The sequence below is a fragment of the Glycine soja genome, chromosome 11 (genome assembly GCF_004193775.1).
Source record: "Glycine soja cultivar W05 chromosome 11, ASM419377v2, whole genome shotgun sequence".
NCBI lineage: Eukaryota > Viridiplantae > Streptophyta > Magnoliopsida > Fabales > Fabaceae > Glycine > Glycine soja.
This window is the reverse complement of record NC_041012.1, coordinates 40158813-40186063: the sequence shown is the minus strand read 5'-3', so window position 1 is coordinate 40186063 and position 27251 is coordinate 40158813. Positions and strand designations below refer to the sequence as shown.

The 27251-nt window shown below is 35.1% G+C and overlaps 3 protein-coding genes across 3 annotated transcripts; 2 read left to right on the top strand and 1 right to left on the bottom strand.

The window, feature by feature from the left end:
- The first annotated feature begins 2050 nt into the window (after positions 1 to 2050).
- Positions 2051 to 4350, top strand: LOC114375461 (cytochrome c oxidase assembly factor 4 homolog, mitochondrial-like). Its single transcript, XM_028333240.1, has 3 exons — positions 2051 to 2480; positions 2601 to 2646; positions 2956 to 4350. The coding sequence occupies exons 1-3, from the start codon at positions 2340 to 2342 to the stop codon at positions 3033 to 3035; spliced, it is 267 nt and encodes an 88-aa protein (XP_028189041.1). The 5' UTR covers positions 2051 to 2339; the 3' UTR covers positions 3036 to 4350.
- Positions 4351 to 7380: 3030 nt separating this feature from the next.
- LOC114374529 (peptide methionine sulfoxide reductase B5-like) lies at positions 7381 to 8783 on the bottom strand. Its single transcript, XM_028332185.1, has 3 exons — positions 8626 to 8783; positions 7816 to 7972; positions 7381 to 7729 (listed from the first exon to the last, which is right to left on the bottom strand). Exons 1-3 carry the CDS (start codon positions 8718 to 8720, stop codon positions 7565 to 7567), a joined length of 417 nt encoding a protein of 138 aa, XP_028187986.1. The 5' UTR covers positions 8721 to 8783; the 3' UTR covers positions 7381 to 7564.
- A 1629-nt stretch (positions 8784 to 10412) lies between these two features.
- On the top strand, positions 10413 to 26491 carry LOC114375197 (SAC3 family protein B-like). The gene is made up of 13 exons (XM_028332962.1): positions 10413 to 10866; positions 18338 to 18856; positions 19365 to 19589; positions 19693 to 19946; positions 20192 to 20292; positions 20389 to 20604; positions 21418 to 21645; positions 21726 to 21817; positions 21905 to 21998; positions 22865 to 22957; positions 23116 to 23864; positions 23966 to 24080; positions 24504 to 26491. The coding sequence occupies exons 1-13, from the start codon at positions 10739 to 10741 to the stop codon at positions 26217 to 26219; spliced, it is 4530 nt and encodes a 1509-aa protein (XP_028188763.1). The 5' UTR covers positions 10413 to 10738; the 3' UTR covers positions 26220 to 26491.
- Positions 26492 to 27251: the final 760 nt, after the last annotated feature.

Sequence of the window (27251 nt, the reverse complement as noted above, 5' to 3'; positions counted from 1 at the left end):
TTTTCTAAAATTGCCCTCACCAGAAACTGAATTCCAGAATTAGTTTCCAACATAGCAGCGTGCGCGTATGCTTCCTTTACCTTCTCTTTCACCACACCCCTCCTTTAAACTATCAAGAAAACACCAATTCAAATCCTATGCGCTATCTCTTGTACTCTCTCTTCCTCTACCAATTCAAATCCTAGGCCATCTCCCTCCAATCCCTCGGCATCACCATCGCACCCTTCATCACCTCCGATCTGACACCATGCCGCTGAATAAGTGCCAAACAATGTTGCAGGAGGAAAGTTTTGGAGGGTAGAGGAGAGTGAGATTTTGACCTTTGGAACCACTTTGTCAAAGAAAAAAAGAAGAGTGAAATTAAGAAAGGGGAAATGAATCAACAAAGGGTAGGACCGTAGGAGGAGGGTGTGTGCATGAATGACTGCAATCTGCAGGTCTGCAAAATAGTCAGGTTAAAGAACTTGAGGGTAGTTTTGTAATAACAATTTAAATAAAAAAGAAGAGATACGTGTAAAAGTAAAAGTTGCGGGTGTATTTATCAATTGTCTTTTTTTAAAAGGGTCCCCTTATTTTTTATTCCTCTAATCCATAATTTTAATCTCAAAGGCATTTTTCCTTTTATTTTTCAAAATTAAGATTTTTTTTTCAACAATCATTTTCCCGGAACATTGATCATCTATAACTATTAATAATGATAATTATTCTCTTTAATATACGCATTTCATTGGATAATTTTATCTTTAAATTACTTTTTAAATTTTAATTTTTTTTCTAACTTAAGTTAACTTCCTACTACTTTTATATTATTAGTTTTTTTTGTCATTTATATTAATTATATTTAACTTTTAAAAAATTTAGAGAAGCAAAATCGTTAATAAAAAAATATTGACCACAAAATTGTTAAAGTGATACTATAATATTGATTATATAATTATTAATTTGATTAGTAAAAAAATTAATTAAAATAATAATTAATAGAAAATCTCTTTAAATGACCAAAGAATTTAATTAAAAAATTAATATTATAATGTCACGTGCAGTCGATAATTTTTGTGTGTGTGTGTGAGCAGTCAATATTTTCTTACTAATGGATCAACAACCCGAAATTATTAACCATTAAACTAAAATTTTTATAATTTTCAGAAATTGAGAACACATGTCTCTATTTTTTATAGGGACCAAGATTATAAATTGAGTAAAATAGAAGATTAAAATTGTATTTTAGTCTCTTTTAATTGACAAAAGCAAAACTAATAACAACTAATTTTGTAGATAAACATAATAGAAGTTATTGTCTGAAGAATTTTATTCGTGTAGAAAATGATCATCTTTAACTAGTTTTTAACGTGTTTGTATGATTTTATGCTAAAGGTATTTGTTTATTCAAATTTAAATGTTTGAAAATTTTAACAAAATTTTATTCAAATTAAATTTATCACACTTTACATAAATTACAATATTTTTTTATTTAAATAATGGGACGTTAAAAGAATAATTTAAATATTCGGGAGTCAATAATTTATCAAATAATTTATAGTTTGTGAAGTTAAATTTTTTTAAAAGAAAAAATAAAGAATATTATTTTTGGATGTGTAATATCATAGAGGTTTGAGTAAAAGTTTCTCATGTTTGTCTCTTTAATAAATTTGGTATATGTCAACCCATGTTTGTCTCTTTTTCTATTTTAGTTTTATTAAATTTCTGGTTTGTTGCAGATGAATCATGAATGGTAGTACTTGTGGTGTTAATATAATTAGGGTCACAAATTTCTATTGTGATGCTTGTGCAAATTGAGAATTTAAATATCACATGTTTCTTTTTTAAATAAAATTTTATTTGGTTAAATATATATTCATTATAACCATCTTGTTTATCATAATTATGTATTTTTTATAAATTAGAAAATAAAAAAAATAGCGTATAAAAAAAAAGAATTAATGTGATGTTCGCAAATACATAACAAAATATAATTCATTATTTATTGAGTATTAACAGCCCACTAGTATTTCAAAAAGCAGTACTGAGAATTACTTCTTGCACCTATTTTTTTAGACTATCCCAAGATTGCCCTCCATAGAACCTCCGTCTGAGAGCTTCCACCACTACGGTTGCTCTCTTTTTCTCCATCATCACAGTTTCTAAGATTCTTTTTCAGATCTGTTTACAGTTCAGGATTGGATAATCCGGAATATACAAAAAAGAATACACTTTCCGGATTTATTATTCCGAATTATGCATACGTGGTGGCTTTTCTTGACGCACTCTTTAAAGAGGTGATATGCGATGGACCCAGGGGTGAGTTTTGTATTTTGTGAAACGGTTGCAGTTTTAAAAAAATGGAGCAGTTACCGGCGAACCGGGGCGAAGCAAAACCGTTGGCGGCGCCGCCGCAAGTCCTTCACCAGAGCGACGTGGACGACGATGACGAGAACGTGAATCAGCTCGATGAATGCTCTTCTCTCTATCGCTTGATGCAGGTTAACCTCATTTCCCTTTGTTATTTACTTATTTTCCCTTCCTAAAACCCTAAACCCTCAAATTTTAGATTCATCGAACTCGTCGATTTATTGAGGAAATTCTTTTTCCGTAATTTTCAGGATTGCGTTGTTCGAACAAACAGGAATTGGAAAGAATGCCAACCAGGTATGGTATCCATTTTCCACACTCTCTCTGTTCCTTTAATCCTTTCTGTGTGCGTAACGTGTCTTCGACTTCTAAATTTCTAGTTGAATGTGTGTAAGAATGCATTGTTGGAATTCATGGAAATTTTTTCACTTGGAATCCAAATAGCTAATTGTTCGTCTGAGTTTATTTTATTGAATTAGAATTTGTAAAATATTTTCTTCAGCAAGTTTACCTTCCATGATTGTATTTGAATTAACCATTGCAGTTGTGCACCGAAATAATAATAATAATAATAATAACAGTTAACCATTGATGAACTCTTGACAGAGGTATACGCTTTGAGGGAATGTTTTGAAAAGAGAAAGAACAAGGAAAGTAGAATTTTGCAGAGGTGGAACTTTTTTTAGTTGGCAATAAGGTTATCCTCTGTGCTTCCTAGTTATTCTTGGTGGTTACTGTACAGACACTTCCTCCTAAAATGAATGTTTTTGGAGTATAGTTCAATTGAAGGTGATTGAGATTGATCTTGGGGACAGGGAACTTTTATATACAGAGATCTATAATAAGCAGTGTTTTCTGATTGGAAATACCAAATACGTGTTTTGAGGTGAGAGCAGTCACCCCCCCTTAACTTGCTTTTACTTCGTAAAATCATTCATTCATTTGGATTGTGTATTTTTTTCTGTTGATGATAATGTGTTATATGAATGATATCTCGTCAAACACTTGCAATTTGGTACCTGATCTTGATCTAGTTTTATGTGTTTATTTTGCATGAGGCTGTTTGAAGCAATGGTACAGTGAAATTATCATTTTTGTGCAAGGAGAAGGGTGTTTTTACTTTAAAATAGCTTTAGAATAATTAGAAGACTTGATAAAATAGCCTTATTATAGCCAGATTTGAAGGATTTGAAACAAAAAAAAAAAAAAGTCCGAACTTGTAATACTGCAATATGTGGTATGGATTGGACTTGTGGGGCACAATTTATGCATCAAAAGATTTGTCTCTTGGTGTGGAAAGCCATTGTAGATAATGGTCCAATTACCTACCACAACTATTGCACTAAATTATAAATGTCTCTGGGAAAAATGTAATTTATGATAACTAACTTATGATATAAAAGAGAGAAATAGCGTACATGCAACACCGATACATTTTCAAAGATTCAGGGACACCATTAGAATGTTGAATTCATTGAATTTAGGAGAAAAATGAATTACATCACTATTACATAATGATAACAAATGTCATATACAGTAAGGGTGAGCTGGCTCTGCAAAAAACAAGATCAACCGCCAAACTTGTTCTCTTACTGATGCTGTTGTAACAGCATGTGCCCTGATAGTGTACATGAATGTGGCTGTATGAACATCATGAGCATGATCACGTTTACGCGTGACTTGTGTATCTGAAGAGACACTGACTGAACCTTCTCATATAAACTCCAAACACAGTAAAGAAATTATAGATTTTGGGGTACCCTTTGGCGGTTGCATAAAATCCTATTTGACTTGTTAGTTGTATATCTACGTCAGCATGCTCATGAATCCCTTTTGCCACAGCCCACAGATAACATGTTATATTTCACATGCTTTTGTATCTTTTAACTTGGACTGAAACGAAGATTATCTGTAATTACTGGTGATAGAGTACATGTAAAATTTTATATGACCCTTGGAAGAACTATACAATATAAATAATGAAAATAATTTGGCTTTTTATACATTGAGGAATAAAGCCTGTTTTGATTGTGATGTAGAACTTGACTGCTTGTTGTGTTGGCGTCCTTTATGATTTGTCTAACTTGCTTGAAAGTTGAAACCCCCAAGTACTACCGTTTCTGATTTCTCATGTTTATTAGCAAAGGGGAAATGATTTTGGCACAACAGTGGTGTATTCATCTTTAAATCTCGTGAGATAAGATCATGATACATTTAAAGTCAATATTACAAATAGTGAATACATCCTTAAACATGCTTACTTTAGAAGACTTTTTCTCCTTGAAATTAATTCTACATTGAAAAATTAGAATGACATTTGTTTTGAATTTTTTTTTTCTAACACATTACGTATTATGAGACAGAGGGAATAATAAAGTCTAACTTTATAGAAAAATGTTTCTTGCAGAAAAAACATTTCTACGCACCCCCTTCCCCGCAAGCACACGCGTGCACAATTATTGAACTAATTTAATCATTTATTAGCTTTGAGCTAACCACAATTTTACGACCGTTCTTTCCAAGTTTAATTAACGTACAAGTTTTTTTTTTTTTGCTGAAATAATTTACATACAATTATTCATTTATTATGTTTGACAAATAATGAATAATTGATTTTAATATCTTAATAAGTGATTAAGTTAGTTTTTTTAGGATACCTTCGCACTCTGAGTACAACAACAATTAATTTATGAAAAAGACAATTGCTTTTACAATTTCTTTATTTTTTTTACTTACACAACCACTTCTGTCTATAAATAAAAAATACTGTCTTTGTAGAAACTAAATTTTGGAATTTATTTTGATTAAGGGTAAACATTTTTAAAATTAATTTTCAGAGTGTATTATATACGGTACGAAAACATGCTTCAATGGAACCCCAAATGCGCAAAGCACGAATGATGTGTAAACATCTCTTTTATCTATCTCTAATTTTAATTTCCTAAGGAAGATGCCTATACCGTATGTTCTTATTTGTGCACTAGAATAAGCATAGAAAGGCATTACAAAACATACTTAATTCATTGTTAATTGTTGTATAACAAGTAGGGATTTGTGATTGCGACGAGTACTCTTGTGTTTCTTGCTTGTTCCTGTAATTGGAAACAAAAATTTACAAATTTGTTATTCAATTTTGGAATTGAACACACACATGCATAACATCCGAGGAGAGAAGAGAGAAATGTTGAACTTGGGTGCGTAAACTTAAAAAATAGAGATAGATGCTTATGCATTACTCATACAGTCATACTCTATGCATTATTTGGGTTCCCTTGAAGCAACTATTCCAAAAATAGTTTTCAAAATTATTAAAATGGTAAGAGTTTAATGATTATGTATTATTAGTGTAAAACTATTTTATACTATGCAACCAATTAAATTTCCCAATTTCGTCACATCAAATCATATTATTTTAATTAAATTAAAATGAAATATCTAAAAAACAATGGTTGGTCTTGAGATGGGGAAATGGGTGGGAGGAAGGTGGAAAAAAAATTGAAGGTTTGAGTTTTGAGATCAGAGAGTGAGATGGAGAAAGGTGATAAAAAAAAATTGGGGTTGGGGTTTTGAGACAGGTGAGTGGGGTGGAGGAAGGTGATAAAAAAAACAAGGGAGGGGATGGAGTTTAAACTTTAAAGATAGAGAAATAGGGTGGAGCCATGGAGGAGGGTGGCTCGAAAAAATAAGGGTTACAATTTTGAGTGGAGGTGTGAGGTGGAGGATAGTAGATGAAAAAAATGGGGAGTTGGGGTTTAAGATGGAGAAGTAAGGACGTAGGAGGGTGACCAAAAAATGGAGGGTTTCAGTTTTCAGATGTAAAAATGGGTATCAAAAGCAATTGCTCTAGAAAAACAAAACAAGTTTAGCCCATTCATCTTAATTAGGGTATTGAATTATTCAAGTTGACCTGAACTAGTAAATCCTGATCTATTTAATGTGGGGTTATAAGTTTGACAACTCACATAGTTTTCTTTGTTGCATTATAAGAGGCTTGTTAAAATTAATTTCTAAATATAGATATAAAAAATACAGATGATTATTTTTGTAAACTTATCACTTATCTATTTATACTATAAAAACAAGTGTTATATTATAAGTAATATATAGTTTTATCATTAAAGCTGTTATTGTTTGAAACAACTATTGTTACATGTATCAGTTTTCTAATTAGTAATTAGTTCTAAATCTATTATCAATCAGCTCTTAATTAGAGTAAGTAATTAGGTGTAATTCTATTTTAACTCTATCATGTACATATATAATGATTGTAGGCTATTTCCAGATTCGAACCCATGACCAACAAGTCACCAAGGCACAACTTTACCGCTGCACCAGGGCTCGCCCTCATTTTGTTTATTTATATAAATATCTTAAATTAAAAATAAAATATTTGACCTTGTTCTTTAACTATTGTCCTTGTCATTTAACTAATACACATTTTATTTTAACACACAAACAATTAAGGGGCAAAAAATCCAAATAAATGTGTACACAGATATCTTTTTTATATATTGTTATAGATATAATAATAAAGTAATCTTTAAAATTAAATTTTAATGGTTGGATTTGGAAATTGGAACTGCACAGTGTAGTTTATTTGAAAACTCTAGAGGATTGGGATCCGATATTATAAAAATAGGAGACCAAACAAGACAATACAATAATACACCGATTAGAAGTTTTTCTCTTAATCGACTCAAAAGGATATAATGACCAATTAAAATTGAAATTGGAAAGTATATTCAAATGATAGAACCTTCTGACCCTACAAGTATATTCTGTCTTCTAAAATTTGACTACAATATCACCTTCCAAAGGACTCTGGGATTGGGTGTGAATAATGTGCATAGTGTGGTTCCAAAATTGCAAATCCAAACACGTGGTAAGTCCTATGTCATACTAGAGTATGTTTATTTTAGATATTTTGAAATTAATTTTGAATCATTAAATGTGATTGAGATGAGTATTTGAATTAATCTCAACAATAGTGTGTATATATATATATATATATATATATATATATATTAGATATCAAGAAATGCTGATTTATATATGATTCATGCAGACCTACCAAATCTTTACTCGATGAAACAGAAAGGCAAGGTAAAAGACTAAACAAAGAAAAGGATTTTATCCTTCAGAGCTAACTGTCTATAAAAGACTACAAACAAGACAATCTTTCAATAGACACCTCCAATAGAGTAAATGTAGGGTTTCATATTGAAGAACTAGCATTTCCTGGAACAAATTTGACAGAAATACTATTGACACAATGGCGTTCATCAGTTGGGGTCTTGAATCCCTCTCCTTTGAAAACATGACCCAAGTGCCCACCACATGCTGCACAAGTTATCTCAGTCCTCCTCCCATCTGGGTCAGGCTGAAAATCACAAGTTTCATAAATTCAATACAATTCCAATTTCCAACCAAGAAATGTTACTAACAAGTTTTCGAAAAACCACTCACGGATCGATCGATGGCACCGGGAAAACCCTCAAAGAAAGCAGGCCAACCACAACCAGAATCAAACTTGGTTGAAGACTTGTAAAGAGGAGTCCCACAGCCAGCACAGTTGTAAATTCCTTCTTCATAAAACTTGTTATATTCTCCTGTACCCTTCAATCTGCACATGCTCCCGGTGCATGAAAAGTTACAATCCAACTCACGTAAACCAATTTCATGGCTTAAAGGGTAGTAAGTGTTTACACTTACAAAATAAGGTTAAATTATTCAATTGGCCCTTATAATTATTTCGATTGTAAGAACTGTTAAGTTTTAGTATCTGCACATACATAAAAAGTTAAATTTTGGACTTAGTCGCTAACACTAAAAAACTTTTTGATGCAGCTACATAAAAATTCAGTGATTAACTGTCACAAAAAATTGTACAGGAACTAAAACTTACCGTTTTTTCCAATTTTACTATAGGACTGAAACTTCTAACAAAGACTAATTGGAGCAAGTCAATATTTTAACTATCAAATAAATAGCACTTCTATTTTCCAATAAAACCACTACCAACAAGAGAGTGCATGGAACTGAACCAACTAAAAGCTGCACAAAGCAGAAACGAATCCACAGGAGAGCAATCACATTCATTTACCCTAAAAGATCATCAGCCGTCACCCAGTGATGCTGTGTTTAAAAAACTATCCACTTTTACACTTTTATCACGAACATATAGAGGGAAAAATGAGAGAATATTTGAAGTAGCAAATAACAACAACTCATCAGATGATAGTGCAGAGAAAGCGAAGAATTAGATTGGGAATTTACTCAGTTCCTTTCTGGCGAAGGATCCGAAACTGCTCGGGGGAGAGAATGACCTTCCACTCCTCTTCAGTTTTCTGAATCGGTGTTGGTGCAGCCATTTTTCGCTGATGCTACAGACTGAAAAAAGCCCCTTTTATAGTTCCCAATTGCAAGAAAAATTCCACAAAGAAGATTTTCCGGGAAAATGAACTTGGACGGAAAATTGGGTCTGGACAGTGACAGTGGGAATGAACTACGAGAAGTTGGGACACGTGGCACGTTCATGAACTTCCTTTCTCATGCCTTGTGTCACCGCACAGGTAACTGTACCATTTCTTTACTGCGGACGCAAATAAAACTAAGAAAAGAAAAAAGAATTTTTTGGTCAAGAAAAAAATGTTAGTCCCCATTGTTTTCCGGACCGGTCCAATGAAAACAAAAATATGGCCGAATAGGGCCCATGTTATTCTAACCCTCTTTTTCTCTATTCCCACACCCCAAAATTTTGTTTAGTTAAAATTCCTATTTCATCCCCATCCCTCACACTCTCATTCACTTTGTCTTCTCTCCTCTCAAGTCTCACCCCTTACTTGAGACTCTACCCTTCCCATTCTCTTCTCTCATGCACCTCCATCATATCTGATCTTCACTCTTACTTGTCACTCTCCCTCCCGTTTTCATGTTCACCTCATGCTACACACCCTTCTTTTGTTCTCCACCCATAACTTTGCCTCATATTTGGTAAGTTACCTTCTTAGTTCTTTTGTTCCTTTTCCCCATTTTTGCCAATCAAATAGTAATAGGTTTCCCTATATGTATTTATAAGAGGACGGAAATATGTTTACATTTTTGCTATTTTTAATACTAATTGGAACATGTTTTTCTTTTATAGTGAAACAAATAACAAAATGGAAGCTCATATTTGATTTAATGAAAATATGTATCTGCTGTGTTATAAACTACAATGCATTTTGGTCTTGTTTTAAGTTTTGGTCCCTATATGCAAAAATAAGTTTTAGTCCTTATAGAACCAAATTTAATGCATTTTGGTCTTTGTTGTTAGTTATATCTTAACTTTGATAGATATCGGTACTTTAACATTGCCATAAATAAGAAATTGGCGATGCAAAATCACTAGAATTTTTTTTTACGTCTATTAAATCGTCTGATTTTTAATGCTACTCATATTAGTCAAAAATAAAAATGTTTCGGTCATACACTATCGTTAAAAATCCTCTCTAACAATAATTCATAAGAAAATATCTTAATTATTTTATTGATACTAGTTGTGAAAGATATTTCTAGTGATTTAATAGTTGTTAGAAAATTTCTAGCAATTTTATACCACTAATCTCCATTTTATGATGGTGTTAGAGCATCCAAAACTAATACTTTTTCTTAAAAAAAACTACTAACTGTAGGAACAAAAATACATTTAAGTTACTTTACACAAAAAGGAAAACATATATAATAACCAAAACTTAAAATAAAGACACCTAAAAAATAATTTAATCACTAATTGCATTAGTTATCATGTAATTGAATAAGGTTTGTGTTAGTATCCACAATTAATTATTAGATGGGAAGTAAGTTAGAGGACATATTTTCAAAATCCAAATAATAAAAAAAACAGTAAATTCGTTGGGAAAAAACCTAACTTAAACAAAAAAATTGAGTGATCTCTGAATAAAGGGATAAAAAAAGCCGTTAAGCCAAAATTACGAAATTATATAGAATAATTTTTTCGCTCCCAAATCATTGTGTGAATGAATACTCCTAAATCGAACTATAAATTAAAATTGATCAGTCTTAATTTTGATTTAGTTCAATTGGCTTGCCTTCGTTCTTCCCTCTTCAACCCTCTCCTCACCACCTTGCCGATTGTAATTGAATCACCACTTATTAGGACTTTTCGAACTTCTCTCTTTACTGGACTTGGGAGAATAAACGAAAACGATACCTAGTTGTTGCGTTTCACTGTTACCCTGAACCAAAGTGAAGAAAGAAAAAAAGGGTCATCAGAACAAGAAGAACAAGAAGAGGCTTCTGTTCTGTGCTAAAAACAAAAGAGTTGTTTTCATTCGCTTCCATCGTTCCCATCATAATAAACGAATACCATTGAAGAAGAAGAAGAACAATGTCATCGTATCAGGGATTTGGGAAGAGTTCAGGACCCACCGCACCACTCAAATCCCAACCCTATTTCGGTCTCACTAACCCTTCTCCTTCACCTGTTCCTGCTCCTTCGTCGCAACCCACACCCAGGTACGTCAATTCTTCATCACCATTTTATTTTTTTCATTAATCTATTCAAATTAACCCCTAAAAACTAGATTTTTTTTTTTACCGGGTTTTTCCCCCCACGTTGAAATGGGATGGGGAATTTGAACTAGTTAGCATTTAAACGTTTCCTTTATGCCAATCTGCCGCAAAGGATCGTATTTTGATATGAATGGTTTTTTTTATCGAGGGGTGGCTAGCATTGAACTTTGCTGTTTGCATTTGGAAGGGTTCAAACGTTTGTGGCTGCTTGTTGCATACGTGGTTATTTTATTTTAATTAGGATTTAGGAGTAAGGTGGGGGTATATGTTAGCAGTGTTTTGGAGGTGAAAATTGGGGATCACATCACATTATACCACAAATTGCATGATCTTGGGATTTTTTCGATAAACTGAGTGAGAGTGAGAGGGAAAATGAAAAAGATAAAGCTGATATTATTGCTCAGAAAGAAAAACTCAATGAATTACATACAACAAAGGTATTTAAAGAGTTCTAACTTGAGAAACTAACCACAACTAACTCTAACTAACTTCTAACAGACTGTAACTACTTGGGTGCAGTTTAGTGAAAACTAACAGCCCTTACAACATATAAACTGTTGTTTAATATGAAACAAAACTGTTTACACAATTATGTATTTAGATACTCCAATACCCCCCTCAAACTCAAGGGGAAGAGTTTTCAGAAGAAACACTCTTCACATTGAGGTTGCCTCGAAGAACTTTGAACCTTGAGGCAGAGAGAGGCCTAGTCAGTCAGCCCACTGATCCAGAGCTGGAACATGAACAATAGTGAGCTGCTTGGCCAAAAAATTTTCTCTCTATCAACAAAGTATAAATCCAGGTTAACTCAGTGAAAGTTTGAGCTATGCTGCGATATTCAGCTTCTGTGCTGGACCTTGCAGTAACTTTTTGTTTGCGAGACCACCAAGATATCAAATTTGAACCAAGAAAGATGGCAACTCATGAGGTTGAGTGCCTATCATCCACATCAGATGCCCAGTCAGCATCACAAAATGTTCTAATATTCAAGGGCTTTGCAATAGAGGTGGGCTGAAGTAGCAGACCATGAGACAAGGTCCCTTTGAGGTATCTTAAGATTCTTTTCACCACTGTCCAGTGAGAATCTAGAGGAGCAGCCATAAATTAAAAAACTTTGTTGACAGCAAAACTGATTTCAGGTCTAGTAACGGTAGCATATTGCAATGCACCAACCACAGACCTGTATAGAGTAGGATCATGAAAAGCATCAGCCCCATGTTTGGACAATTTGCAATTAGAGACCATTGGAGAAGATATGGAGTAAGCCTCAGGCATATTAGCTATATGGAGTAAATCTTGAATGTATTTGCTCTGAGTCATCAAGATAGACTTGTTGGACAGATACTTGATTTCTAGACCCAAGAAGTAATCTAAATGACCAAGTTGTTTAAGAGAAAAAACAGTATTAAGTTTGTCTGTAAGCTGTTGAATCAAAGAGGTTGAGCTGCCTGTCAAAATTATATCATCCACATAAACCAACAAATAAATAGTATGCAATTGATGTTGGTAGATAAACAAAGAGGAATCACTCTTGCTGCCAACAAAACCAAGTTGTAATAAAGTGAACTTAAGTCTATCAAACCACTGCCTAGGAGCTTATTTTAAACCATAGATGACTTTATTGACTTTACGGACTAGTGACCTATCAGTAACTTCAAATCCAGGAGGTTGTTTCATAAAAACAATTTCTTCAAGAATCTCATTTAAAAAGGCATTATTCACCTCAAGCTGAAACAATTTCCACCCATAGGACAGAACAAGAGTAAGGATAATTCTAATGGTGACAGGCTTGACCACAAGTGAAAAAGTTTCATGAAAATCAAAGCCATGAACTTGATGGAACCCTTTAGCTACTAAACTTGCTTTGAATCTGTTAACAGAACCATCAACATTTTCCTTAACCTTGTACCAATTCCCAAGTATTGTTCTTCATCAAGGCATCATATTCTTGCTGCATAGCAGAGAGCCAATCATCATTTGCTAGAGCTTGTTTCACAGTCTTAGGCTTAAAATGAGTGAGAAACAATGAAGGGTGGAGTCTAGGATTGTGAATACCAGATTTAGATCTTGTTTGCATGGGGTGAGTGTTAATTGGGAGAGAGGTAGATGGCATAACAATGTCTGAAGTGGATGTAGGAATGGTAGTGAACTCAGAATTTCGATGTTCAGCAGAAATGGATGTAGAAGAAGTAGATGTTGGAGGTACAAACACAGTAGTGATGGGAGAATGAGTGGGCAAAGGTGAAAAACCAGGAGGAATGAAAGGAATAGAACCTGAATTAGTGGGTGGTATAGTTGCAACACAAGGTGGAGATAGGTTAGGACTGAGACTAAAGTAGAAATCCAAACTTTTTGTGGAATTAGAGGAGGAAGGAAAAAGATCAGAGTAAGGAAATCTTAACTAATTAAACAAGCATCCTTAGAGATATAAATCCTTCCAGAAGGTGACAAGCACTTGTAGCCTTTGTGAGAAGAAGAGTAACCCAGAAACAGGCACTCTTGAGACCTAAAATTAAGTTTGTGTGTATGATATGGTCTTAGCAAAGGAAAACAGGCACACCCAAAGGTTTTGAGAAAGTGATGATCAGACTCTTTATTGAACAAAGCAACAAAAGGAACAACAAATTTAAGAGTAGTGGTAGGTAGCCTGTTAATTAGGTAAACAACTGTTGTAAAAGCATAGTCCCAAAACTATAGAGGTAAAGAGACATGATGCAGCAAGGTTAAACCCAAATCAACTATGTGTTTGTGTTTTCTCACAACCACGTCTTTTTGATGATGAGTGTGAGGACAAATTAGTCTATGGGAGATGCCAAGGGAGGCTAGGAGATTAGAGAATGGTCTGTATTCACCTCCCCAGTCTCACTAAATACTTTTTATCTTGGTATTAAGTTGTAACTCAACCATAGATTTGAAATTTTTTAAAACAACAATGGTTTCAGCTTTGGACTTTATAGGAAAAATCCATGTGTACCTAGAGAAAGCATAAGAAGGAAACATAATATGTATAACCCGCATATGAGGAAACATGTGAAGATCCCCACAAGTCAGTGAAAATAAGTTCTAAAGGTGAATATACAGAAGTGGAATTGTGAGAAGGTAGTCTATACGCTTTATCCATACAACAAGAGGAACATATTTCTGTGAAGTGTTTATTCAAATGGGAAATGTTACGATGATTAAGAACAATTTTCATAACATGATCATTTGGATGACCTAACCTAGCATGCCAAAGGTTGGCAACATTGGTAGAAGAAACAACCGATTTTGAGCCTATATTAGAGCTACTATTGACATTTGCAGTTGAATAAGAGAGGTCAGCATTTGTAACTAGAACAAAAGTGGACATCAACAGTGATGGACTGCCTTGAAGTTGAAGATTGTTAAATGTATAGAGGCCATCAGCACCCACAAATACTTGAAGGAGGACCTTATGTGTCTCCTGAGATTTGACAAGACAAACATGAGGATGAAATTCAAAAAACATTGAGTTATCTTTGACAAATTGACTCACACTTAACAGATTTTTCAAAATAGAAGGGACATGTAACAGTTTGTGAAGTTTAAAAGTTATACCAGTATCAATAGGAGAAATAAAGGTGGAGGAACCAGTTTTAGAGATACTTAAACCTTCACCATTGCCTATAAAGATCTGATTTGGGCCATCAAAATGGGTGAACTGCTTAATGTTTTGAGAATCACCAGTAACATGAAAACTAGCTCCATAATCTGGTATCCAAGTGGAGCCAGCTAAAGCAGTCCCATGAGAGGCCGAGTTTGTGAGCATGGCATTGGGCTGATTATGACCTGAGCCTGTTGACTTAGAATTGGGATTAACCCAAGTGTTGGAGGTTCTAGGTGGACCAGCTGAATAAGGAATGGGCTGCATCATAGTAGGATCAAAAAGAGTGAGAGACTCGTGTGGTTGAAAGCTAACAGCAATCCTGAAATGACAAACATTTGCAATGTGCCCATATTTGAGACAAATTTGGCACTAGAAGTTAGCAAAACGACCACCACTGCGGCCTCTGCCAAAGCCACCACCCCCGCATCCAGTACCTCGATTAGAAAAGGTACCACGACCACCACCGTTGCCATACGAGTCTCGATAACCACCAGTTTTGTAGGTGTTTGGATGCAAGTAGCCTTGAGTGTAGTTTAGCGACACAAAACTGGTCGTTTGAGCATCTCAATTGTAGCGTGTAAAACGAGTCTCATGGCCATAGAGAAGAGCTGTAGTTTCTGCAATGGAGGGAGTACGCTTCTTACTCTCGATAATAGAGATGACTGGCACATAATTTGACGGTAACCCTTCGAGGAGCGCATCAACATACTCCTCGTAACGAACCGGAACGCCCACACCTACTAATTCATCAATGTAGCCTTTGATTTTGCGCAAGTATTCCTCAATTGATTTTCCATCAAGACTGACAGCGCGCATGGTAGAACAAAGTTGTCGCGCACGAGATTTGTTGTGGAGGCTAAAGTACTCTTGGATTTTGTCCCAAACTTGATACGAGTGATTGGAACCAAGAATTCTCGACAATACGGACTTTGAAAGTGTAGATTGTAACCAAAACAAGAAGCGTTTGGTCTTGAACCTCCCAGGTTTCATATTCTAGATTAACTCGATCAGCAATGCGATTGTCTTCGGTGAGGTAACGCAGAGGAACGACGGGATTAACCACAAATCGCGGAAGGTTGTGCGATTTGATCACTGGCTCTACGTGTTGACGCCAATGCATATAATTGGAGCCATGAAGTTTCTCTACAACCGAATTGGGAAATGATTGAGAAACAAAATTGGAAATAGCGGAAGCTATGGACACACAGTAGGAAGCTTCACAGAAGAACAAGCTTACGAAAAAATGGCTCTAGATACCATTTTCGATAAACTGGGTGAGAGTGAGAGAGAAGATGAAGAAGATATAGCTGATATTATTGCTCAGAAAGAAAAACTCAATGAGTTAGATGCAATAGAGGTATTTAAAGAGTTCTGACTTGAGAGACTAACTCTAACTACCTCTAACTAACTTATAACAAAATGTAAACTAACTCTAACTACCACTAACTAACTTCTTACAGCTCAAGATCAATTATGCTAAGAGCCAATTTGGGTGTTTGGGTAAATCAGAGGATTGGTGTAGACAAACAGCTCATTTTCTTAACTGCAACTAGCTGGATTTTCCTTTTTCTTACCTTGGAACTCCAGTGGGATCCAATCCTAAAAGCTGGAGAGTATGGCAGCCTATCATCAGCAAGTTTGAGGCTAAACTCACCAAATGGAAGCAAAAATGCCTCTCTATGGGTGGCAGAATAACCCTCATTAACTCTGTGTTAACAGCTTTACCCATCTACTTGCTGTCTTTTTTCAGAATACCTAAAAAAGTGGTTCACAAGATTATCTCCATTCAGAGAAACTTTCTTTGGGGAGGAGTTAATGAGGCAACCAAGATCCCTTGGGTCAATTGGGATACGGTCTGTCTTCCTAAGACTAAAGGGGGGTTAGGTATTAAAGACTTGACGAAGTTTAATGAGGCTTTGCTTAGCAAATGGGGTTGGGAGTTGGCAAATAATCAGAACCATCTTTGGGCCAGAACTTTAATGTCCAAATATGGTGGCTGGAATGCTCTGATCCATGGCAGAAACTGCACAGGTTTCTCTAATTGGTGGAAGGACTTAAAATCTATTTTCCAGCAGCAGCACAGTAATAGCTTGACCAGTAATTTGAGATGGAAGATGGGTAATGGGGCTAAAATCAAGTTCTGGAAGGATCAATGGAGGGAGGATGACTTAACTCTTCAAGAAAAATATCCTACTTTGTATCAAGTGAGCTACCAGCAGGATTCTTCTATCAGCCTAATGGGACTTCTCGTTGATAATAGATGGGAATGGAAGATGCATTGGAGGAGAAACTTCTTTGACCATGAAATTGATATGGTAGCAGCCTTTATGGATGAGATTGATGCTGTTCAGATTCGCTTATCCAGTATGGATTCCCTTATTTGGAAGGCTGATCCTAGTGGAGTCTATTCCACAAAGTCAGCCTACAATCTCTTCAAGAATGATGGCAGTTCTGATAATGAAGACAGCGCTTTCAAGATTATTTGGAATTTGAAAATTCCTCCAAGAGCAATTGCTTTCTCTTGGAGAATTTTCAGAAACAGATTGCCTACTAAGGCTAATCTGAGAACAAGACAGGTCGTATTGCCTTCTTATAGTTGCCCGTTATGTGATTATGAAGAGGAAGATATCGGCCACATCATGTTCTCCTGCACAAACACTAGGAATCTATGGTGGGAGGCTTTGAGATGGGTCAATAGAGTGGGCCCTTTCCCCATTGAACCCAAGAATCATTTCATGCAATTCTCTCATTGGAATAGCAAAAGCTTTATAGACAATAGATGGGAGGTGTTATGGATAGCTCTCTCCATGACTATTTGGAAGCATAGAAATCTCTTGGTTTTCAAAAACCAGATTTTCAACCCCGAAAAAGTCATGGATGAAGCTCTATTCCATACTTGGTCATGGTTAAAAGGAATAGACAAAGATTTTCATATTCATTTTAACCAATGGTCTACTAGCTTGAAGGAGGAACTATCCTAGGGGGTTTTTCTTTGTTCTTTTACTTTCAGCTGCTGGGCGTTTTGTTCTATTGTAGTTGGGTTTGGCAATTCTCTGCCTTTGTAATTATATGATGTTTACTTCAGTACCTCTAGTACTGATCTATATATAATACTATATGATTTTTGCTGTGCAAAAAAAAAACTAACTTCTTACAGAATGTAACTACTTGGGTGCAGTTTAGTGAAAACTAACAGCCCTTACAACATATACACTGCTGTCTAATATGAAACAAAATTGTTTACACAGTTATGTATTTGCATACTCCAATAGGATTTAAGCTGGATATATAAATTGGAGAAATGTTTCAGATTTAATCTTGTGATGGTTAAGTGCCTTTGTAAGTGAAAGGAATTTTCAATTGTACAACTATAACACTTGTGATACTCTGAGATAGTGAATGTTAGGCAGTAAATCGCCAGAGCGAAATACCAGTGTGATTTGTTGAAGTGGATCAGCTTAACCATTAAAATAGCCTTTACTCTTAATGTCGTTGTTTAACCCTTCTAGCTGACTCTACCTAGAATTTGGATAAAATCCAAACAATTCCATATACCCTTTTGGTGAAACCCATTTTATTGTTTCTTTTTTTTCTCTCTCTCTTCTCACACAAAAAAAGTTCCCATCCTGTCTGTTGTGACAAAACAAGGTGCACTTTTTGACCACCCTTTTTTTTATTAAGAACTTATGTTTTATCCTTTGTTTAGACAAGACATTCTTTTCGTGGCTATATTTTATATTTAAGATGTTAATTGCGTGATGCATTTTCATAGTTCATATTTTCTTTCAGATCCATTGACTCTTCCAGTTGGAGTGATGGACAGAAACTGCTCTATAAAGATTTGGGTACCCATATTCCTGAAAGGCCATCTCCAGTCACAACATTTATTGCTACACATGATTCCACAACTGGTGTTACAGCCAGAATTTCAAGATTTCCAAACCCAGAGAGAACCAGATCTCCTCCTATATCATATTCAGATTTGGATACTGATACTCCAGAAAGGCCATCTCCAGTCACAACTTTTATTGCTTCACGTGATTCCGCAACTGGTGTTACAGCCAGAATTTCAAGATTTCCAAACCCAGAGAAAACCAGATCTCCTCCTATATCATATGCAGATTTGGATATTGATACTCCAGAAAGGCCATCTCCAGTCACAACATTTATTGCTTCACGTGATACCGCAACTGGTGTTACTACCAGAATTTCAAGATTTCCCAACCCTGAGAGAACCAGATCTCCTCCTATATCATATGCAGATGTTGAAGCTTTGAGGAATTCTGATCAAACTGTTCTAAGAAATAAGTAAGATAATATCATCTGTAAACTTTTATGCTATCACATTTCTTTAATTTGTTATGTATCTGGACCTCTGCATCAATTTTTTCTTGTTTGTATTTGAATATCGTATGTATAAAGCTGAAATATGTCAAGTCAATCCAGTCTTATGGACTAAACTTCTGTTATATCATTATATGGGATGGCGTTTAAATAATTATATCAGTTACCCTGTTGTTTTGAACTTTATCATGAAACTACATTTTTCCATGAAAAATTCCTTATAAGTATCAGTTTGTTAAATTCAAGGTTATATTATATCAACATGAATAACTGAAATGAGTAAATGGAATGGATTGCTTATCCCTTTTTGGTTTTCCCTATGTTGAGAAAAACAATATGACAATCTTTTAGACGTAAATTTAGATTCTTTATGCTAATTGTGCATGCATAGCATCAAACAATGTCCATTACTTCCCAAAAAAATGTGATGTCCCATCTCTAATTTGTTGAGCCTGTTTAATGGTTCTTCCAGGCCTTCTCTGTCTCCTCCTAGACTGGGAAGTACATCAAATGTTCCGAGGACTGTCCCTCATTCTCAAATTCACCAGAAATCTTTCCCGTCTAATGTTTCTGAAGCCACTGTAAGCAAGCCCATCAGCTCCACTGCTCCTAAAAGATCAAGATCACCTCCTCCATCATTTGCAGCCAATGTAACCCTTGAAGGAAACTCAATTTCCTCAGAAGACAACTCTGAACGGTAAGATATTAGGTGCAGTGGCACCATTTTTTGTCCATTATGCATTTACTTTATCTTGAATTATTTATTTTTAAAGAATCTTTATTCTTATTGTGTTGTTCAGTGAAATGTTAGCCAAGGCAAAGCGTTTAGCTCGGTTCAAGGTAGAACTAAGCAAATCTGAACAAAATAATGATGATATTCCCAATCAGACGGCTTTTGCAAATAGACATGAACAATCTGTGTTGGAGCAGAAATATGTGAGAGGGAATTTAATGGATTCAGCTAGAAACTTTACCAATGGTCTTGCTGTTTCTGACAATGAAGGCTTGGAAACATCCAATTTAATTATTGGCTTATGTCCAGATATGTGTCCTGGTATACTTGGATTTTAAATATAAGAGTGAACCTGTGAGATTTTTTATATTTTGATTAGATCTCAAATTCTAAATCTGCAATGAACTTTTCTCAAGAAACATTTGTGATTCCTTATTTGTTTTTTAATGTGGGAAAGTGTAGTTTGAGAGAACCCCAAAGCCAACTTCATTTTGGAGTTTCTTTTTGAGTGCATAAATGTTTACACAACCTGAAAAATTTAACCCAAATTTTGATTTGTGTTTCAGAGTCAGAAAGGGGAGAACGAGAAAGAAAAGGGGATCTTGACCAATATGAACGTGTGGATGGGGATAGAAATGTAACTAGCAGACTTCTTGCAGTTAAGAAGGTGATTGCCATATTACTAAATACTATTGTTTTTCCTTCTGAACAGCTTACTGCTTTTTCAAGTATTATTAATAGCTTAAATCATGATTCATGACAGTATACTAGGACAGCAGAGAGGGAAGCCATTTTGATCCGGCCTATGCCTATCCTGCAAAAGACAATTGATTATCTGCTCACTTTGCTAGATCAGCCTTATGATGAAAGGTTTCTTGGTGTATACAACTTCTTGTGGGATAGGATGAGAGCAATTCGAATGGACCTCAGAATGCAGCACATTTTCAATCAAAGGGCTATTACTATGCTGGAACAGATGGTGCTTCCTTGTGGTTATATCATGACTTTTTTCCCCATACATGTTCAAAAACATTGGTTCTAGTGCTCTTTTATGAATGAGTGTGCATGGTAAAGAGCTTAGGTCTGTGGACAAACATTTACAAATTTATTACTTCCCAATGGAAATATATAACTCCCATTATCAACCTAAAATATGGAAACATGCAACTCATTCATTGTGCACTATTAAATTTTAGCAACATGAACTTATCCCATGTCTGATGTTCAAGTGTCTCTTGTCAGTCTAAGTTATGCTGTCTGTATTAGTCTCAATTTTTTGCGCCAACCCTTGTATATTTTTGAACTTGGACATCTGTTGGTTTTTTCTTTCAGAAAGTCTCCTTTTGGTTTAGTCATGTCTGGTCTTGTGACATTACTGCCACTTGTTATCAGTGACTGACTCACTGCAACATGCGCTGCTTGTTAGATGCCTTGACTATCCAGTTTGTTTGGTAATAATCCTTATTAGTAGAGTAATAGTATAATCAAGATCACATGTCAAAGCAAATATTCATGTTTTTCTTGTAATACTTCATATAAAACCTAAATTATTGTTCCTATTAAAGTGATAATATCAAGGGTTTTTTTTCCCTCATAGTTCTTTAAAAGTATGTGGATACAGATAATTAATACTGAATATATAAATTTTGTTTTTATCAATTTCATATTTGTGTATTGATAGAATAATTTTTTGAAAGAGCAGTTAGTTTAATCTAGAACATGCATATGCTTGTTGCCAAGCAGTATCTGATGATTGCAAAGGTAATGAAGCTGTTGATTTCTGTGGTTTCAGATAAAATTACATATCATTGCAATGCATGAATTATGTGAATACACTAAAGGAGAAGGATTTTCCGAGGGCTTTGATGCTCATCTCAATATTGAACAGATGAACAAAACTTCAGTTGATCTGTTCCAGATGTATGATGATCACAGAAAGAAAGGAATCAATATTCCCACCGAAAAAGAGTTTCGAGGCTATTATGCTCTTCTTAAACTGGATAAGCACCCTGGTTATAAAGTAAGTAGCCTTTGTAGTGCTTTGATTTATATGGCTTTATTCACTACAATAAAACCAAGGAACTAAGCAAGTCATACTAGGTTGAACCTGCAGAGCTCTCACTTGAAATTGCTAAGATGACTCCAGAGATTAGGCAGACTCCAGAAGTTCTATTTGCTCGCAGTGTAGCAAGGTTGTAATTCCTATAGAAGTTAGTTTTTGTTTCTTTTTTGGTTATCATGTTTGTGATCTGACCATTCCTTCTTGTTTTCCTTTTCAGAGCGTGCCGAACAGGTAATTTTATTGCCTTCTTTCGGCTTGCAAGAAAAGCAACTTATCTTCAAGCATGTCTAATGCATGCTCACTTTTCTAAGGTATGGGGTTTTCCTGCCTTCTATTTTTTGCTCAACAAAGACAATATGGTTGGACTTGTCCTTATAAAGCTTAGAGCTGACATGTATAGACTGGGCATGCATTTACTCATCATTGCGGGCAATTTAGGAAATTGTTTAAATTGTTTGGAGACAAACTGAAGTAGTTTCTTCTCCTGAATGAACTTGCTACATATGTTGATCAACAGTGGTGGATCCAGAGATTTTTCCTAGTGGGGGCAAGAAATAGTTTATAATATTATCACAAAAAAAAATATCACCAACTATCACAAAATGTGTAATATCATGACAAAAAAAAAATTCAAAATACTTATACTTTTACAAATTATAATTATCTTTTATGCATTTTCATACTTTTTTTAAAATGTTCTATGATTTTTTTTTGTCAATACTATCAAAAATTAAAGGGATAAAGAAGTAAGATTAGTATCAATTTATTCTCTCTTTTTTATTTCTTATATTTTCTTACATTCATTTTAAAACAGTTCATCTTATGGGGGCAAAAATTTTTTTACTACACATACAAATAAAATTTTTTTACTACACACCTTATAACCTGGATCCGCCAGTGCTGATCGATCATGTAATATATGATAATACTGCCATGCTTAAAAGCAAGAATTTTCTTGCTCATTTTTATAGAATATCTGTCTCATGGTGCATAAATTTCAAAAGGATAGCTAAGCAACATTAATTTGATTGTATTATTATACAATCCCTTTGAGTCCGCAATAAATTAGTGGAAAGAATTTTGTGGAATTCTCTTTAGTAATGATTTTGGTCATGATGTGACTAGGCTACATCTGATCAGAAATCCTAACCTTTATGTCTTGTGTTACTTTTACAAGTTGCGTACCCAGGCACTTGCTTCTCTGCATTCTGGTCTACAGAATAGCCAAGGTCTCCCTGTTGCTCATGTTGCTAACTGGCTTGCTATGGAGGTATATTTCTTAGATAGATGTGTATGTGCGCTGTCTCATTTTTTCCCCTTTACTTGTGTGAGTGGAGTGTGGGTATTGAGGGCGTGTGGCAGGTGCATGGGATTGCTTTGCTGAATTTTCCAACTTTCTCTTACATTCACCTTTGTCATTTTAATTAGGATGAAGGTATAGAGGGTCTCTTGGAGTATCATGGATTCTTGCTAAAAACATTTGAAGAGCCATACATGGTGAAGGAAGGCCCATTTCTCAATGTTGATGTTGACTTTTCCACAAAGTGTTCAAAACTTGTGCTCAAGAAAAGGTCTGGAAGGATAATCGAGGATGTTTCACCCTCAATTCAAGCTGAATCACCACGTGTTGAGACTGTGAAAGAGATTCAGATGAGGAAGGTATACAAGCATGAACCACAAGTAGTTTCAGCTGTTGAAAATGATACTTCTGTGCAGATACTTGATGAGGAAATTCCAGACGCTGAAGCTATTTTCTCCCCAAAGGATAGTAAATCAGGAAAGGCATTTAAGGATGTTCAGGACAATCGAAAAGATCACAATATGTCCACTACTAGTCCATCACTGTTGAGCTTCCCTTTTCCTAATATTATACCTGAACCACAACTTCCTAGAATTGACGTTTTCAAGGATACCAATTCCGATTTAATTGCAAGAGGTTCTCCAAAGAGAAACTTGCCGTCTAATGTTGATGGAAGGCCATTGGAGATTGTACCCAAAGCAGCTCCACCAGAAAGTTCATTAGGGAATAGTTTTTTTGTGCCACCTCCTGTGGCCCAGGGTATATCCAAGGATGAGTCTCTGATTATTCACCAAGAACATCACGATGAAATTGATGAAGTTAGAGAAAATTGTCAAGATGAAGAAATTGCTGAGGCCAAGCTGAAGTTGTTCTTAAGGTTTATATGCCTTGTTTCATTACATAATTTTAGATTTTTACAGATAACACGTTCACGTGTATTTTACTATTTTTAAGTCATTTTTCATGTATTCCTGTCAGGTTATGGAGGAGGCGAGCATCAAAATTAAGAAGATTACGGGAAGAGAGGCAATTAGCATCAAATGCTGCACTAAACTCGATGCCATTGGGCCCCCCAATTCAACATTATATTAATGTAAGTTTGGTAGTTTCTTTTTGTGAAATTTTTAGTAAATTGCTCTTGCCAGAGGACAGGTGTTGAGGATGAGAGTTAAATAAAGATGATTGTTTTTAATCTTGCTTCTTTTAAAAATAAATGTATTTTTGGATCAGCATTTTATATTCTCATAGAAAATTTTAGCTAATTACTTCCTGCTGACCACTTTCAAATTCTCATTAATCCTGAAGATAGTTACTGAATTAGTAAAACCTATTTTGCATAATTAAATGTTGCCACTGTGTGTGCATGAACATAAATACCATTAGCAATTTTCATTTGTTCCTTTTTGCCTTTAAAAAAACAAGAAATTTTCATTTGTCGATTGTCTATTAGGAAGTTTTTGTGAATATCTTTGACTTTATTTATTATTGACTTTGGTGGTTCCCTTTTTTAATGTAGCGACCTGGTAACTTCAACAAGTTTGACATTGATATAGCTATGAGGGAGAGATATGAAAACCAGGAAAAATCATGGTCAAGACTTAATGTTTCCAATATAGTTGCTGATACACTAGGCCGAAGAAATCCAGATGCTAAATGCTTGTGCTGGAAGATCATTCTATGCTCTCAGATGAACAGTGGATATGAAATGGGAGAGGCAGGCACTTGGTTGACCTCAAAGTTCATGCCTTCTAGTGATGAAGATGCGGTTATTTCATCTCCTGGCTTGGTAATATGGAGGAAATGGATTTCTAGTCAATCTGGCATCAACCCTACCTGCTATCTCTCTGTAGTTAGGGATACAGCATTTGGTAGTCTAGATGAGGCGGTATCTGGGGCAGGTGCGGTTATGTTTCTTGTGTCTGAGAGCATCTCATGGGAACTTCAGAGATCTCATCTTCATAATCTTCTGATGTCAATTCCCTCTGGGGCCTGCTTGCCTCTGCTGATCTTATGCAGCTCATACGATGAAAGGTTCTCTTCTGCTATTATCAATGAGCTGGGTCTTCAAAGCATTGATAAATTGAAGATTAGTAGCTTTCTGCTTGTTTTTCTTAGTGAAAACCAGCAGCAGATGGAACACTTGGGTGGATTTTTCAGTGATACACGATTAAGGGAAGGGCTGCAATGGCTGGCAGGTGAATCACCCTTGCAACCCAACCTTGGCTGTGTGAAAATACGAGAACTTGTTCACGCCCATCTTAATTCTTTCTCAGAGATGCTGGACATTGCCATTAACTCCAACGTGGGTCCTAATGACTATGTTTCATTGTTCAATGAAGCCTTAGATCGTTCAACTAAAGAAATTATTGCTACTGCCAATTCAAATCCTACTGGTTGGCCTTGTCCAGAAATTGGTTTACTTGACAAGTTTTGTGATGAAGATAGAGTAGTAAAAATGTGCTTGCCAACTTTGGGGTGGAGCTCAAGTGTGAAAACCGAACCAACTATTTGTGCTTTGCAAAACTGTAAGCTCCCTAATTTCCCTGATGATATATCATGGTTGGCCAGAGGTTCTAAAGTTGGACATGAGATTGAAAGCCACAGGATACAGCTTGAGAATTGCTTGATCCAGTACTTGGCTCATACTAGTAAGACGATGGGAATTTCTTTGGCAACAAAAGAGGCGCGTGTCACAATGCAAAGCTGTGCTAGACTTGAGCTGCGTGGCTCAAGCTACCATGTAGTTCCACATTGGGGTATGATTTTTCGTCGAATTTTCAACTGGCGTTTAATGGGTTTATCTAGCAGGGAAGTCTCCATGGCTTACATCGCAGAATGCCATCATGTTGCTCTTCCAAATGTGAGCTCCGAAACATGGCTGTCTTATTATCCAGATGCGTCTTTAGATGAAATAATCAGTGTTAGCTGTAACTCTCCTCTTCCCGTTAATGATCAGCTGAGGCCGGATGCCCTTCAAAGTCCTCCACATAGGGATTCAAATGATGTATTCCATGAGACTGTTAACGTGATGGATACTGAAAGCAATCTTCCACTTGATAAATTACCTAGCATGGATACAACTGGAACATATGGTTTATACAGTGCTAATTCTAACAGTGGAGCATTAACGAATGGGAAACCAACCAAAGAAGCTGACAAGTTAAGCAAATTATTGGAGCAATGTAACTTGCTGCAGGATGGCATAGATAAGAAGCTTTTTTTATACTTTTAATAGGCACGTGATTTCTATGTTTCTATTTTTTGTATGTATCCTCAACTAAAGTAAAAGAAAAAACAATCAAATGTTGATTTGTAGGAAATTTTGTACAACAAAGTAAAATTATAGTTTTTTATTTTCTTTTGCTGTTTCATTTCCTTCCCATCTCCGAGTTCACAAGGGTGACATGGACTTGAGGAGAATGAAGCCACTCGCGCGAAACTATTGGAATTGAAGAAACATGCTTTTCTAGTATTATAAATGGTCCCATATTTGATTATTCAAAATTAATGTGTTGACTAATTAGAGAATGCGGGTACTGATGAACGCACGTTAAATAGAGAAGGAAAAATATTTGGCCAGTGTGCTTATTTGTAACGTTTCCATTTTCCGCGATATGTTTATTTGAGCTATCTACTTTTTCATTCTTAGAAATAATATTTGTGAGTATTTAAAAAAAATGTTTGATTAACAACTAAATTTTACTAGGAGCATTTTTGCAAAAGTGGGGTGTAGAAGAAGTTAAAAGAAGATAAGAATGGAAATTTTACATGTTATTCTCACCCCAGTGGAATCGATTTACTCACTCCTTTCTTGAGAATATAAATATGGCAATATTGAAGTTATTCTTTTCTTGAGAATATTTTATGTTCAGGATTTTTATTTATTTATAATCAAGTGACGTGAAAATACACATTCTCTACTCATTCTCGAGAATATGCTATGATAACTTGAAGCACTTGATATAATGTTCGTCTTTCTTCTAATTATTAGTATCTCTATATATGATTCGATTAATCTAAATCAAATTGGATAGAATTACTGTAAGGGATGAAGAGCTCTCTCAAATTGAGTTTACATAAATTTGATTTCTCAAATATGAAAAAAAATATATTAATTCAATATTCTAAAATAAACTCACCAAACATACGCTTTCCAAAAGTGCACATTAAAAAAAAGTTGGCTTTCACAATCATATCCTTCCATGCATAAATATACACCAAATAACATCCTACACTGTTTAACGAGATTGGTTGATTAATGTGT